The following is a 16142-nucleotide window of genomic DNA, read 5'->3' on the forward strand; positions in this document are numbered from 1 at the left end:
CAACCCCATCCCTGCACTGAACAGCTCAGGAAGCTATAGCCATCCTGGGATCATACAGAGCTGAAGAATGAAGCTTATGTCATGGAAAGCAGAAACGAGATGAAAAGAATAAGGGTCAGGATCTTTCATGACAACTCTGAGTCACTCAATTAAACCAACGGAAACTTAATGTGCTTCTGGTAAGTGAAATAAGCCAGCACTTTAGTGTTTAACCAGTTAGAGCTGGGTTTTCTGTTATCTGCAACCAGATGCATCTTAAAAGATCCACTGCATGTTTTATAAGGAAGGGAATGCCTGTTTTTTGATTGAATTACATTAATAGACTGCTAAAATAACATATTCAAGTTTTGAATATATTTTTGCTGTCATATTTAGCAGTGTTACCATACTAAGAACTGCTATTTGGGTTCAGGTTGTTTTGTTGAGAAATGTGGCAAACTGTGTCAGTCAGTTTATTCTATAATTACAGTGGAGCTTCAGTATGCTGTAACTGCCATTCTACAGGAGGCAATTAGTATGGGGTTAATATGAGATGAACAAGAAAAATAACGTTCAGCAAATGAAACATATAGCAAAACAATGTATTTAATAGTGCATTGGTTTTATTGATGGCAGAAGAAAAAATTCTTCCACTTGTAAAAGTTACTTTATTTAACTTTGTAATTTTCCCCCATTCTTAATGTGGGTTGAATTTTTTTTTTTCCCCCTAAAATCTGCCTTTTAGTTCTCCAAATAATAATATCCACCATGTCTGCATCTTACTCCGAAGGGAAAGCAGGAGGTCTATCAACAGGTTCTGACCAGGATGATTCAGTCAAGAGCTCCTTTCTTCATAAAGACTCTATTTAAGAAGAGAAGAAAAGAGTGAAATTGGCACCTCAACTTGACTTCTTCATACATACACTGCTGAAACCTACCTGTAACTGTGAAGTGTTTATACAAATATCAATAGATCACAAGCAGAGCAAACTGGACATTGCTAATTTATAAACATAATTTCTATAAATCAGTACATAAACAAAAAGCAAAGTCTTTAAAAAATAATTTTTCCTTCTAGAAATTTTTAAAGTACATCTCTGTCACTGTTAGTCCCTCTATTGCTAGCATGTTGCTTCACGAATCTGGATTAACTGAGCAGAGTTTAACAGAGGGTGACCTAAAAAAGATGCAGTCTGCCACTGAATCATATCTACCCCCATCCTACCCACCTCCATTTCCCCTATGAACCTCTCTGAGCTGGTTCAGTCTCACAGGTAATTCACCTAAGCCTGTTGCTTCCCCTGCCTGCTCCCCACCTTTATCAGATGCCACTCTAGCAGATACGCTCTGGGTGGCAACAACAGAAAAGGCTGAGAGACGTGGTGAGAGAGGCCCTATTTGCTCCAGTCCTGTTTCAGCTTCATGGTGGAAAGAAACTGGGTGGGCAGGGATGGGAAGCATTCCCATGGCTGCATTCAAATGGCTCATAAGTCCTCTGAGGTACTATTATCCTCACTATTACTGGGTACTATTTTCCTCACTATTATTCTCATGAGGATAATAGTACCCAAATCTCTATTTTCTAATCAGCAGACTATTTACTTCAGAGGACTTATGAGCCATTTGAATGCAGCCATGGGAATGCTTCCCGTCCCTGCCTGCACAGTTTCTTTCCTCCATGAAGCTGAAACAGGACTGGAGCAAATAGGGCCTCTCTCACCACCTCTCTCAGCCTTCTCTGTTGTTGCCACCCAGAGCGTTTCTGCTAGAATGGTATCTGATAAAGGTGGGGAGCAGGCAGGGGAAGCCACAGGCTTAGTTAAATTACCTGTGAGACTGAACCAGCTCAGAGGGGTTCATAAGATGCTGTGAAAGTGCGGCACTCAATATGCTAGCAAATTTGGAAAACTCAGCAGTGGCCACAGGACTGTAAAAGGTCAGTTTTCATTCCAATCCCAAAGAAAGGTAATGCCAAAGAATGCTCAAACTACCTCATAATTGCACTCATCTCACACGATAGTAAAGTAATGCTCAAAATTCTCCAAGCCAGGCTTCAGCAATACATGAACCATGACTTCCAGATGTTCAAGCTGGTTTTAGAAAAGGCAGAGTAACCAGAGATCAAATTGACAACATCCGCTGGATCATGGAAAAAGCAAGAGAGTTCCAGAAAAACATCTATTTCTGCCCGATTGACTATGCCAAAGCCTTTGACTGTGTGGATCACAATAAACTGTGGAAAATTCTGAAAGAGATGGGAATACCAGAGCACCTGACCTGCCTCTTGAGAAACCTGTATGCAGGTCAGGAAGCAACAGTTAGAACTGGACATGGAACAGCAGACTGGTTCCAAATAGGAAAAGGAGTAGGTCAAGGCTGTATATTGTCACCCTGCTTGTTTAACTTATATGTAGAGTACATCATGAAAAACCCTGGGCTGGAAGAAGCACAAGCTGGAATCAAGATTGCCCGGAAAAATATCAATAACCTCAGATATGCAGATGATACCACCCTTATGGCAGAAAGTGAAGAGGAACTAAAAAGCCTCTTGATGAAAGTGAAAGAGGAGAGTGAAAAAGTTGGTTTAAAGCTCAACATTCAGAAAACAAAGATCATGGCATCCGGTCCCATCACTTCATGGGAAATAGATGGGGAAACAGTGGAAACAGTGTCAGACTTTATTTTTGGGGGCTCCAAAATCACTGCAGATGGTGATTGCAGCCATGAAATTAAAAGACGCTTACTCCTTGGAAGAAAAGTTATGACCAATCTAGACAGCATATTGAAAAGCAGAGACATTACTTTGCCAACAAAGGTCCATCAAGTCAAGGCTATGGTTTTTCCTGTGGTCATGTATGGATGTGAGAGTTGGACTGTGAAGAAGGCTGAGTGCTGAAGAATTGTTGCTTTTGAACTGTGGTGTTGGAGAAGACTCTTGAGAGTCTCTTGGACTGCAAGGAGATCCAACTAGTCCATTCTGGAGATCAGCCCTGGGATTTCTTTGGAAGGAATGATGCTTTGGCCACTTCATGCGAAGAGTTGACTCATTGGAAAAGACCCTGATGCTGGGAGGGATTGGGGGCAGGAGGAGAAGGGGACAACAGTGGATGAGATGGCTGGATGGCATCACTGACTCAATTGTCATGAGTCTGAGTGAACTCTGGGAGTTGGTGATGGACAGGGAGGCCTGGCATGCTGTGATTCATGCAGTCGCAAAGAGCTGGACACGACTGAGCGACTGAACTGAACTGAACTGATCCTCACATGGTGCCTCTCCTGCTGGCTTCATGGGGTTCTATAACATCTATCTTTATAGTGATCACTTCCCTGACCTTGATTTCAAAAATTTTGTAAAAGGATGCTGGTCTAGATTGCCGAAAAAAAAAACACCCACAAACAAACAGAAAGCCATCTAAAAATACATCTTCTACTAGCTAAAAATGGGGTTAAAACCTGGACCTTGGAAAATAAAGAAGGTCATGATATTTATATAGTAATATATGTTTAGCTATTGGTTTCAAAGGGGCTTCTCTGGTGGCTCAGCAATAAAGAATCCGCTTGCAATGCAGGAGACATGGGTTCAATCCCTGGGTCAGGAAGATCCCCTGGAGAGGGAAGTGGCAACCCACTCCAGAATCTCATGGACAGAGGTGCCTCAAGGGCTACAGTGTACGGGGTCACAAAAGAGTCGGACAACTAAACAACTATGCTCGGTGATCAGCTTCAAGGTTTTGGTTAATATGTAAAACTATGAAGACTATTCTTTCATCAAAGAAACTAGAAGTGAAATTAACACTGAGTCACCATTCACTAAACCACTCTACATACTGAGCCGTAACCTCCATGGCAGTAGCGAACCTCCTCTGATATGTCAAAGTCTACACAGGTCTGCCATTTCTCTCTTTTCACAGCGAAACTTGAAGCTCTAATTACTCTTCAGCTAGACCAATGCAATAGCTTCCTAGATTCTTTCCCTTCTGGTGCTTAATACATCCTATATCCAACAGCAGTATTTCTTAAGCTTAATTTTGATCATATCATTCTTATTCAGAAGTTCATGATAGCACTGAACACATCAAGGTCAAACTCTTAAGGAGTCTAAAGTGATACTCTTCTACCACCACCAGTAACGCTGTTTTGGTTCACACATTCTCTTGTAGCGACTGCCTCTTCCCTTCTTCAAATCTTCCTCAGGTTTTAGATTATCTTCAGAGGACTCTACCCTACCACGAAAGTGAAGCTTTAAAATTCATCTGTAAAACTAAATCAGTTCAGTTCAGTTGCTCAGTTGTGTCTGACTCTTTGTGACCCCATGGACTGTAGCATGCCAGGCCTCCCTGTCCATTGCCAACTCCTGGAGTTTACTCAAACTCATGTCCATAGAGTTGGTGGTGCCATCCAACCATCTCATCCTTTGTCATCCCTTTCTTCTCCCACCTTCAATCTTTCCCAGCATCAGGGTCTTTTCAAATGAGTCAGTGCCTCACATCAGGTGGCCAAAGTATTGTGAAAGAAAACTAAATCAACTTTACTTAAAACAAAAAACAAAAAACTCTCTAAATCCTGTCGCTACTAACTGGTATCTAATTTCTAGGACACCAATCATGCCAGAAACCTTTTCAAAGGCACATAGTTTGGTCCCTTTCACGGGTTAAAGAACTATGGACACCCTATCCACAACTGCTCTTACTTCTAAGTTGTCTGTAATAATGACAAGTCCAGATAATACAGGTTTGGGCCCTCTCCTCCCTCAGGGCTTGGATCTAACTTGCCACCACTTTTTCTCAGACCTAAGCCTATTTCCCATGTGCTCTCTTGAGACCTGCTCCTCTCACTGAGTCCTAACTCCCAGGTATCCCTTGGTTTTGCTAATCACTGATATTGTCTTAGTACCAGCCCCAGAGGTTCAACTCCCTTTGAACCTCTGGGGAAGTATATGAATATGTGTAGGGGTTGGGGGTTGGTGTAGGAGACTTGTAAAAAAACTCCTTAGGACAATCAAAGAATATGTAAATTACACATAAACAACTTTATCAAAATATACTGACTTAAAAAAACACTTACTAAGGAGCTACTATGGTATTCATCATCTAGTAAAGTACTCAAAACATAAAAAGAAAGACAACCAGGAACTTAAAAAAAAAAGTGATAAAAAGTTCATGTTTATATTTGCTGGAAGTCAAGTCAAATGGTTGGATACAATATATACCTTGTTTTTAAATGATTAAGTGAAATGGAAACTAGGAATGAGGAAATAATAAAGTATCTTTTCACTGAAGAAGAAAATAATATATTCAGTTGTGTGACAAAAGCAAAAAGTATAATCCTTGTTACTGAACTTCCCATTCAAAGAGAGTATATTTAATTCTACTTCATAATCTTCTGTAACAAATGTCTGAACTAAGTGCAACATGGAAACTTATATTACCATATATAAAATAGATAACCAATGGGAATTTGCTGGATGGCTCAGGAAACTCAAACAGGGGCTCTGTATTAATCTAAGGGTTGGGGTGGCGGGGGGGAGATGGGAGGGAGCTTCAAAAGGGAGGGGATATATGTATACTGTTGCGGTTTGACAGAAAACAACAAAATTCTGTAAAGTAATCATCCTTCAATAAAGAAAAATAAATTTTAAAAAATGAATAAATAAAGTTTTTCAACTAAGATCACATGTGTCATGCTTAATTAATTAATTTTTAGGATACATTTTGCAGTGAGGTGTTTTTACTGATAACATTATGGGATTGTTCTCTGTCAAAATTAATTTTCTTACTGTGAGGATTTTCCATGTCAACAGTACAATCTAAAACAAGCATCTGGGAAAGATGGGAGTTTTAACTCAGGGTACATAGAGAACCATGAAGACTGTAATGTTTTAGTTGACTAGGAACAGCCTGCATTGTACACTCTGATACAAATAAGCTATGATTACCCCAGGGCTACCATTCATATTTTACTTTTAAGCAGTGTACTCTTTTTCAAAGGAAATTTTTGACGCAGCCCTAATGTAGAAAACATTAGGAACAGGTAATGGAAAAGGTCAGTTTTCATTCCAATCCCAAAGAAAGGCAATGCCAAAGAATGCTCAAACTACCTCACAATTGCACTCATCTCACACACTAGTAAAGTAATGCTCAGGAGGTCATGTCAACTCTCTAGACCTGTAGATAGCAACCTCCAAATGTAGGATTGGGCCAGAGAAGAATTCTTCTGATAGTGAGACACTTACTGAATCTTAAAGGCTGAGGAAGAAACAGCTAGAAAAAGAGAGGGTGTAGATACAGGACCTTCTGGGATGAAGGACCCTGATGCTGGGAAAGATTGAAGGCAAAAGGAGAAGAGGGTGGCAGAGGATGAGATGACTGGATGGCATCATCCACTTAACGGACATGAATGTGAGCAAACTCTGGGAGACAGTGAAGGCCAGGGAAGCCTGGCCTGCTGCAGTCCATGGGGTTGAAAAGAGGGACACAACTTAGCGACTGAAAAACAACAGGCTGAAGGAATATTATGACTGAAGAAAAATCATGGTTTATGAAAAGAAGTATAAGGAGTTGGTGTTTCTGGAGAATAAAGTGAGACTTAAGGATGGAGAGAGATGAAGCTTTATGGGAGAAAACGTGGACCAGATCAAAGATGGACGTGATGGGAATACCAGACCACCTGACCTGCCTCCGGAAATCTGTATGCAGGTCAAGAAGCAACAGTTATAACTGCACAAGGAACAACAGACTGATTCCAGACTGGGAAAGGAGTACGTCAAGGCTGTATATTGTCACCTTGCTTATTTAGTTATATGCAGAATACATCATGAGAAATGCTGGGCTGGATGAAGCACAAGCTGGAATCAAGATTGCCGGGAGAAATATCAATAACCTCAGATATGCAGATGACACCACCCTTATGGCAGAAAGTGAAGAGGAACTAAAAAGCCTCTTGATGCAAGTGAAAGAGGAGAGTGAAAAAGTTGGCTTAAAGTTCAACATTCAGAAAACTAAGATTATGGCATCTGGTCCCATCACTTCATGTCAAATAGATGGAGAAACAGTGACAGAATTTATTTGTTTAGGCTCCAAAATCACTGCAGATGGTGACTGCAGCCAGGAAATTAAAAGCACTTGCTCCATGGAAGAAAAGTTATGACAAACCTAGACAGCATATTAAAAAGCAGAGACATTACTTTACCAACAAAGGTCCGTCTAGTAAGCTTTGGTTTTTCCAGTAGTCATGTGAGAGTTGGACTATAAAGAAGGCTGAGTGCCAAAGAATTTATGCTTTTGAACTGTGGTGTTGGAGAAGACTTTTGAGAGTCCCTTGGACTGCAAGGAGATCCGACCAGTCCATCCTAAAGGAGATCAGTCCTGAGTGTTCACTGGAAGGACTGATGCTGAAGCTGAGATTCCAATTACTTTGTCCACCTGATGCGAAGAACTGACTCACTGGAAATGACCCTGATGCTGGGAAAGATTGAGGGTGGGAGGAGAATGGGATGACAGAATGAGATGGTTGGATGGCATCCCCAATTCAATGAACATGAGTTTGAGTAAGCTCTGGGAGTTGGTGAAGGACTGGGAGGCCTGGCGTGCTGTAGTCCATGGGGTTACAAAGAATCGGACATGACTGAGCGATTGAACTGGACACTGGGTACTTCACATATGTGGAATTGTACATGATTTCTCCTTTTGTAACTGACTTATTTCACTTGGCATAACATCTTGAAGTTTAATCAATGTGTAGCACATGTCAGAATTGCCTTCGTTTTTAAAGTTGAAGAATTCGCTAGCAATGCATGAGACCCGGGTTTGATCTCTGAATTGGAAGATCACCTGAAAAAGGAATGGCAACCCACTCCAGTATTTTTGCCTGGAGAATTCCATGGACAGAGGAGTGTGGCAGGCTACAGCCCATGGGATTGTCAAGAGTTGGACACGACTGAGCGGTTAACACTTAAGGCTGAAAAACACTCCATTGTGTGTATATACAATATTTTGTTTATTCATTCAGTCATTGACATTTAGGTTGCTTCTAACTTTTGGCTATTGTAAATAATGCTATGAAAATGGGTATACATATATCTGTTTTTTCCCTTAAAAAAAAAAAGTAATGCTCAAAATTCTCCAAGCCAGGCTTCAGCAATATGTGAACTGTGGAATTCCAGATGTCAAGCTAGATTTAGAAAAGGCAGAGGAATCAGAGATCAAATTGCCAACAACCATTGGATCATCAAAAAAGCAAGAGCACTCCAGAAAAACATCTACTTGTGCTTTACTGACTATGTCAAAGCCTTTGACTGTGTGAACCACAACAAACTCTGGAAAATTCTTAAAGAGATAGGGATACCAGACCACCTGACCTGCCTCTTGTGAAACCTGTATGCAGGTCAGGAAGCAACAGTTAGAACTGGACATGAACAACAGACTGGTTCCAAATAGGAAAAGAAGTACATTAAGGCTGTATATTGTCACCCTGCTTATTTAACTTACATGCAGAATACATCATGAGAAACGCTGGGCTGGAAGAAGCACAAGCTGGAATCAAGATTGCTGGGAGAAATATCAGTAACCTCATATATGCAGATTACATGACCCTTATGGCAGAAAGTGAAGAAGAACTAAAGAGCCTCTTGATGAAAGTGAAAGAGGAGAGTGAAAAAGTTGGCTTAAAGCTCAACATTCAGAAAACCAGATCATGGCATCTGGTCCCATCACTTCATGGAAAATAGATGGGGAAACAGGGGTAACAGTTACAGACTTTATTTTGGGGGGGCCTCCAAAATCACTGCAGATGATGACTGCAGCCATGAAATTAAAAGATGCTCACTCCTTAGAAGGAAAGTTATGACCAACTTATCATATTAAAAAGCAGAGACATTACTTTGCCAACAAAGGTCCGTCGAGTCAAAGCTATGGTTTCTCCAGTGATCATGTATGAATGTGAGAGTTGGACTATAAAGAAAGCGGAGAGCTGAAGAATTAATGCTTTTGAACTGTGGTGTTGGAGAAGACTCTTGAGAGTCCCTTGGACTGCAAGAAGATCCAACCAGTCCATCCTAAAGGAGATCAGTCCTGAATATTCACTGGAAGGACTGATGCTGAAGCTGAAACTCCAGTAATCTGGCCACCTGATGTGAAGAGCTGACTCATTTGAGAAGACCCTGATGCTAGCAAAGACTGAAGGCAGGAGGAGAAGGACAACAGAGGATGAGATGGCTGGATGGCATCACCGACTCAATGGACATGAGTTTGAGTAAACTTCAGGAGATGGTGATGGACAGTCAAGTCTGGCGGGCTGTAGTCCATGGGGTCGCAAAGAGTTGGACATGACTGAGCGACTGAACTGAACTGAACCGAATGTAGAAAACATGAAAGACACTAAAGAAGGGCCCAGAGGACTTACGAGTTCTACCATCGGCTGCACCCTTCCTCATCTCACATCTTCTCTCTACTCAGCCTTGCTTTCTCAGCATCCTGCTGCTGCTGCTGCTGCTAAGTCATTTCAGTCGTGTCCGACTCTGTGTGACCCCATAGATGACAGCCTACCAGGCTCCCCTATCCCTGGGATTCTCCAGGCAAGAACACTGGAGTGGGTTGCCATTTCCCTCTCCAATGCATGAAATTGAAAAGTGAAAGGGTAGTCACTCAGTTGTGTCTGACTCTTCGCGTCCTAGAGTCCTGAATCTCCTGTCCTACAGTAATCGGGGGGTTGAGAACCTTTGGGTGCCTTTTAAAACCTGTTTTAAACAGTTCAGAAGACACTGGAAAGCTAACAGGGAAGTCTCAGTTTTCATTTACCTTAAATAAGATTTAATTATAAGCACACTGAGCTTATGTTAAAAGTGGATGCTTGACTGCGCACAATGTAATGTTGCTGATGTCCTTACGTGTACTTTGATTCTGCTTTGGTCAGTTCTTGCATGCTACAGAAAAATGCCCAAAGGCAAGAATTAGCTCTTTTGTGATACCATGAGCATATCTGTCTACTTGACGGTCTTGTAATAAGTGCAAAGAAAAACCAATAATAAAAGGGAAAAGGTGCTATCCTGGCTCACTGGGTAAATCAGAAGTCAAACAGCATTAGGCTTTTGCTCCAGGCAAACTATTACATAAGGAGAAAAGGGCTAGAAAATATAAGAAAATATTTCTTCACTTAGGATGACACAACTAATTTTGAACCAATGAAAGAGCTTTGGGAAGCTGGAGAAGATCTTGGAACAACAGTGTCCAGAAATTTAACGTGAGACATAGGTGATTTTTAATTTTCTAGTAGTCACATTAAAAAGTAAAATTAAATAGGTGAAATTGATTGTAACTTTTTATTTAGCTCAATTTATGAAATTATCATTTTGACATACAATCAATACAAGTTACTGAGTTTTTTTCAAAAAAAATGAAATATGGTATTCATTCTTTATTTATAGCACATCTCAATTCAGGCTAGCTGCATTTCCAGTGCTAAACAGTCCTGGCTGCTGTGAGGAACTGAGAGAGTCATTGAGTAGGGGACACACACAATGTAGATAGCAGCTTTGTCGGAATGAACAGCTGAAATAAGGAATTGGGAACAATTTCTTAAAAATTCTCAGTAGTCTTTCTACTGAGAAGAGACTAAGAAAAAAGATATAAAGTCTAAAAGAGTGTTTATGTGATATATAGCAAAAGCTGTAATGTGAAAACTCTATGTATTAAAAGAAATATTCAAGAGTTCTGGCATAAGGAAAAAATGGAAATGTTACTAAAGATGGCAAAAGTATTTCTTTCTAAGAACGTACTAAGAAACAAGGTCTCTGTTCATCAAAATGAAATGCCTTAGATTGATCCCATAATTTGCTGACTTCTTTGTTACATCTTCCTTCTTAGTGAAGATGATTTTAGTAACCTTTCTGAAACTCTAGGATGAAAGAATCTGGATCGATAGCATACAGCTCCTAAATTACATCTCAATAAGTAGTAAGGCTGTCTTCACTGAATTTCTGAAGATATATATGAAACACTTCCTCTTTCTTAAAAAGGATGGAAATTAATCAAACAACAAAAAATAAACTCAGTTATGTAGGTTGATAAGTATCTGGTCCTTTGTTTTCTTTTATCTTTTTCCTACTTTCAAACTTATAGTCATTTCACTGATTGTCATCACCTTCAATAGGAAAGAGCTGGTATAGAGAAAAAAGGGGATTAAGGATAGCATCTGTGGGGAAAGGTCTGGAGGAAAAGTAGTTTGTAACTATGGTATTATCGGTTCCAGACCACCACAATAAAGTGAATATTGTAACAAAGCAAGTCACACTAAGTTTTTGGTTTTCCAGTGCATGTAAAAATTTTATTCAGACTAAACTGCTGTCTAATGAGTGTGCAATAGCATTATGTCTAAGAACCAATGTACACACCTTAAAAGTACTTTATTGCTAAAAAATGTTAACCATCACCTGAACCTTCAGTGAGTCATAACCATTTCGCAATACTAGCATCAAAGACGACTGATCATAGATCACCATAACAAATATAATAATGATTAAGTTTGAAATATTGTAAGGATTACCAAAATGTGACACAAATAAAGAAAGGGAGCAAACACTGTTAGAAAAAATGGCACTGACAGACTTCCCTGACACTGTGTTGCCAGAAACTTTCAATTTGTAAAAAAATGCAAATATCTGTGAAGTGTAATCAGGAGAAGCACAATAAAATGAAGTATGCCTGTATGTTATCATGAAATATTAATAACTGTGCTTATATATTTAACACGAATAGCATCTTTCTGTACGTGGAAAGCTTCTCACAATGTCAAATGTACCTTGTTGCATTAGTTCCGAGCCCGGGGAGGCTGGTAGAACTGCTGAGTTGGTCGAGTGGATCGTCTTGGCTGGCCGTCACCTCCTCTACGGAATTCAAGAGTTTGGTCATAGGTGCCTTCTTCCTCCTGTTTGCAAAGAGTAGTGATTTAATATGTTCAAAACAGTTCCATGTTTCCTACATTAAATATATTTTACAGTTTCCATTTTGCTATACCCTATTAAGCTGCCCTGGGATGTAAATTTGTCAACTTTTATAATAGAGGACAGTAGGGAAAAAGAGGAAAAAGAAGGCAAGGACACTGTAAAAACTTTTGGTTGTTGTTAATAGAAGAATGAAATTTATAGTGGTAAGGCCTGGCATGCTGCGACGGGGGTCACAAAGTCAGACACGACTGAGCGACTGAACTGAACTGAACTGAACATGAGAATCAAATTTAATCTAGAAAAGGAAACTATTTCCACATAATATTATGGTTATCTCCCCAAGTGACATGACATGATGTGGTGAAAACATAGAAAAGCAACATTATAATACAATTTTAATTGAATATTTGGGCTTCTGGGCATTTATCACGGAAGGGGGTCTTGGCAAGATATGGAAAAGGGATTGAGGAGCCAGCTGGTAGTCCTCATCTGATGAAAGGTCCAACATCATTAAGAACCTTATATCTAGAGACAGGAAAAAATAATAGATTGGAATGAAGAGAGAAATATAATTTACATATAAAGAAAGCATGTGAGACACAGCAATCACCACAATAAGACACAAACTATTTTCTTCTCATCTTCTTTCTTACTAAGGGTATAGAACCAGCAGCTCAAGGAATAGCATGGATAAATTAGGATAAGCAAAATAAATAGCAGAAAGAGTATAATTAATTACAATATTTGAAAAGGACTTAGCAGCAACAGAAATGTAGCCAAAAGTCACACTGGTTTCTTACTGAGTGCTGCCACCCTGTTATTTTAGTGTTTTAAATTAATGCAGCTATGCAGTATGTTCCTTTTGGAGAGAGACAAAAAAAAAAAATGGCTCTCTGAATTATCTGAGCACAATAATTTGCATGATTTAGGAAATTTGTGCTATTACTTCCTCCTCCTCCTTACTTTATCACTGAATTTTTCATCCCCAAGGATAGCTTTCCTTTGACCCTAACACTAAATGGAGTTACATGAAAGACTGAGTTCTATTCTTTAATTTTTACAGATCAAACTATTGCAGTTTTACTTGATGCAAGTAGAAAGATGCTAAGATAATCCGACCAAATCCTATTATTTAGAAATGATATTTAATATTTGGCATGAACAAATCCCTCATTAATAGGCATTATCTGCAGTATTCTTAAGAAACATTTTTCCATTTTATATATAGGATACTGAAGTTCTGGAAAACTTTGTGACTTTGCCCTAATATTTCAAAGGTAAATCTGAGTTTTGATTCAGACACTGCTACTTTAAGTCTTAGTCTGCATGTAAAAGAAATAAACCATGAGCCAAAAATTAATGATCACCCTTAAGGTACTATCATCACCTAAATAAGAGAATAAAGAAATCTGACAATATATCTGGCATAACTAACACAGTAACAACATTTTACAGACAAACTTCCAGATTAGTTTTACATCCTCTATGTCCCTTTCATTAATAATTATCCTCAAAATGGCAAGAAGCATTAGATAAGCATTTATAATTTAGTAAAGCAATTAAAATACAGTAAGGAAAATTAAAGTATTCAGGAGAGAATTATTTTTTATTAATATGGTCACTGCTCTGAATGATTATTTTCAAATATTATAGCTAAATTTGAAAAGAAACTATTTATTTTTACGAAATGTGAAGCTCTGCATATTAACTGAAAAGAATGAAAATATATTTGCTGCTGTAGCAGGTGAAAGAATTGTTTCAGGAATTAGAATGGCATATTATTATTCTCCACATCCAGAACTGTAGAATTGGTTAGGTCTAAAAATTTATACAGTTTACCAGTAAAATACAGTGTTAAAGGTAGGACACTACATTTGCTGAGTGAGCCAGAAATTTATATAATAAATATGGCACTGCTATTTGAAAAATTGTCTCTATCGTTTAAAAGATTCTCAGACTATACTAGCCAGAGCCAATTAAATGATTTTATAGAGATGACCAACCACGGTATTTCTTTCATTTTTTGATGTCTTCACAATCATTTTATACAAAAAGGAAGCAAAAAATAAAATAGATTCTGATAGCTTGGTTCTCAGTTTTTATCAAAGGCACAATCTTGCTTTTTTAACTTTTAAATATTCCTCCCACAGAGTAGTTGGGGAAAAACTGGTTGCCCACAAAAATCACTTCATATAGTCTAGAGCTAGTAATTTTTAGCATTTAATGAACAACACTCTCCACAAAACACACAGATCAATTTAATAGATCAGTTTCTTTGGGTGAAATTTATAACATTATCTTCTTTTATTTTAGTTTCATTAGTCTGTAACAGCTTTAAAACAAACAAACAAAAAAACAATTAATTTCATAGTTCATGACTATTTGAAAAAACATCTGACACTATTTTGAGCTGGTACATTCCTGGAAAGCTATCTGGTCTGTCCCCCTAGACTTGACAGACATGAAAATCTCTAAACCCAGAGAGGTGATTCTGCCAATTCACAGAGCTCACTAGAGGAAGAGTCCAGACCAGGACCATTTTATTTCTGACCTAGACAAGGCTCTTTAAAAGACTGGTGGCAATTTTCATAAAAATAGAACTGACCCAGGCCATCTTCACTGAAGCTTTTGAGATTTAGAGCCATTTTATTGGAACTCACATTTTTGCTCACCTGAGCCATGCTATCAGATTTACCTGGTTTTAAAATACTTAATATTCAAAATGTACCCTCTTTTTATGCCAATATTTAAACTGCTAAACATTACTCCTTTTAATGAAAAGATACATAATGCAATAGTCATTGTGACACCAACATGAATGAACTGATATTCTGAAAGGAAAAAAAGAGAGCACCAATGCAAAAAGGAGATGCACAACTTCACCTGTAAAACATGCACGACAGGTCACAGCTACATCCTTCCTGCGTATCATTTTTAGTCTTTTACTAGCACAAACTACATCTCAAATGAGAATATAGACAAATACATTCTTTCCTCATTTATAAATGAGCTGGTTTAGAAAAGTTCACTATAAATCAGTTACTTGGAACCTGGAACATACATCAGTAGGAGATGTGAAACACAAGTAAATACAGGTCAGGTTCTTTGCTCCACAAGTTAAGGTCTGTGCAGCTAGGCATATAAACCAGTATTCTACAGAAGAGGGTGGTCCTGGATTCTCAGTTTTCTGACTGGTAGGGATTTCCCTGCTCCACCAGGGGGAGTTTGGGTGGGAAGCCAATGTCTAGAAACATTTTTGGTTGCTACATGTGAGGGGTGCTACTGGCAGTTAGGGGGTCGAGAGACATTTTTGGTTGTTACAAGCTGAAGGAGTAGGGTTAGGGGAGTTGTTACTAGGTCTAATAGGTAGAAGCTATTCTAAATATCCTGTAATGCATAGGACAGCCCATGCAACAAAGAATCAACCATTTCTAACATCAACAGTTGAGAAACCCTGGGCTAGACAAAGGAGGAGGAAATTTCCTACTCCTAAGTGCCAGGGTAGCCTGGAAAATAACTATGAAATTCAGGAAGTTTGGGTTTACTACTCTTTCCCTTTTTCTTTTTGATATTTCTTTTGCTTCTGCCTCTAATGCATAAAAGCTGCCTTTATGGAACTTCTGTGATGAGAGCACTATTTGCTGACAATACCTTGTTTTCTTTTGCTTCAGCAACAGGTTCATATTGACTTACTGAATTGCCTTATCTTAGATTACCATTTCTTCAGCATTTTCACACAGCCATAACTTTACTGGGAGAAAATGATTCTTGATTAATGGTGGGGGTAGGGAACAGGGATAGCAATTCTCTTCACAAGAAAAACTCACTAATACTCATGTCTAATAGCTATTTTGTGTGTAATTTAAAATAAGTTTTTCTAGTCTGTTCATTGTAACAATTTGCACAGCACTCACAAAAACACGTCAGCTTATGAAATATATACCAAGTAGCCTCAAAAATAATTCCTGGACTCTGAGCATTTTGAACACTGAAATATATTTTTTCCTTTCATAAGAAATTTATTTTAAAAATATATAGACATTTGGTTTTGTCTTTTGAACTGAAATATTAATAAGTACATGTCTCCTTGAGTGATTCACATATGAACTACTTTATGAATCTCTAGATTACCTTTACCTGTCTGGTTAGCTTGTGTAGTTAGTTTTTAGACATAGAAACTATTTTAATAAAATACCTAAGCAAACAATAATTTTAAAGACAAACC

The 16142-nt window shown here is 38.6% G+C and overlaps 1 protein-coding gene across 1 annotated transcript in view; it reads right to left on the bottom strand.

Moving 5' to 3' along the window:
- Positions 1 to 605: 605 nt before the first annotated feature.
- Positions 606 to 16142, bottom strand: part of TDRD3 (tudor domain containing 3) — a 231438-nt gene continuing 215901 nt past the window's right edge. Inside the window, exons 13-14 of the mRNA XM_052650002.1 lie at positions 11773 to 11898; positions 606 to 841 (exon numbers count right to left, since the gene is read on the bottom strand). Coding sequence (XP_052505962.1) covers positions 11782 to 11898 — 117 coding nt within the window. The 3' untranslated portion in view covers positions 606 to 841; positions 11773 to 11781. The remainder of the gene's footprint in view (positions 842 to 11772; positions 11899 to 16142) is intronic.

This window comes from Budorcas taxicolor, chromosome 12 (genome assembly GCF_023091745.1).
Source record: "Budorcas taxicolor isolate Tak-1 chromosome 12, Takin1.1, whole genome shotgun sequence".
Classification (NCBI taxonomy): Eukaryota; Metazoa; Chordata; class Mammalia; order Artiodactyla; family Bovidae; genus Budorcas; species Budorcas taxicolor.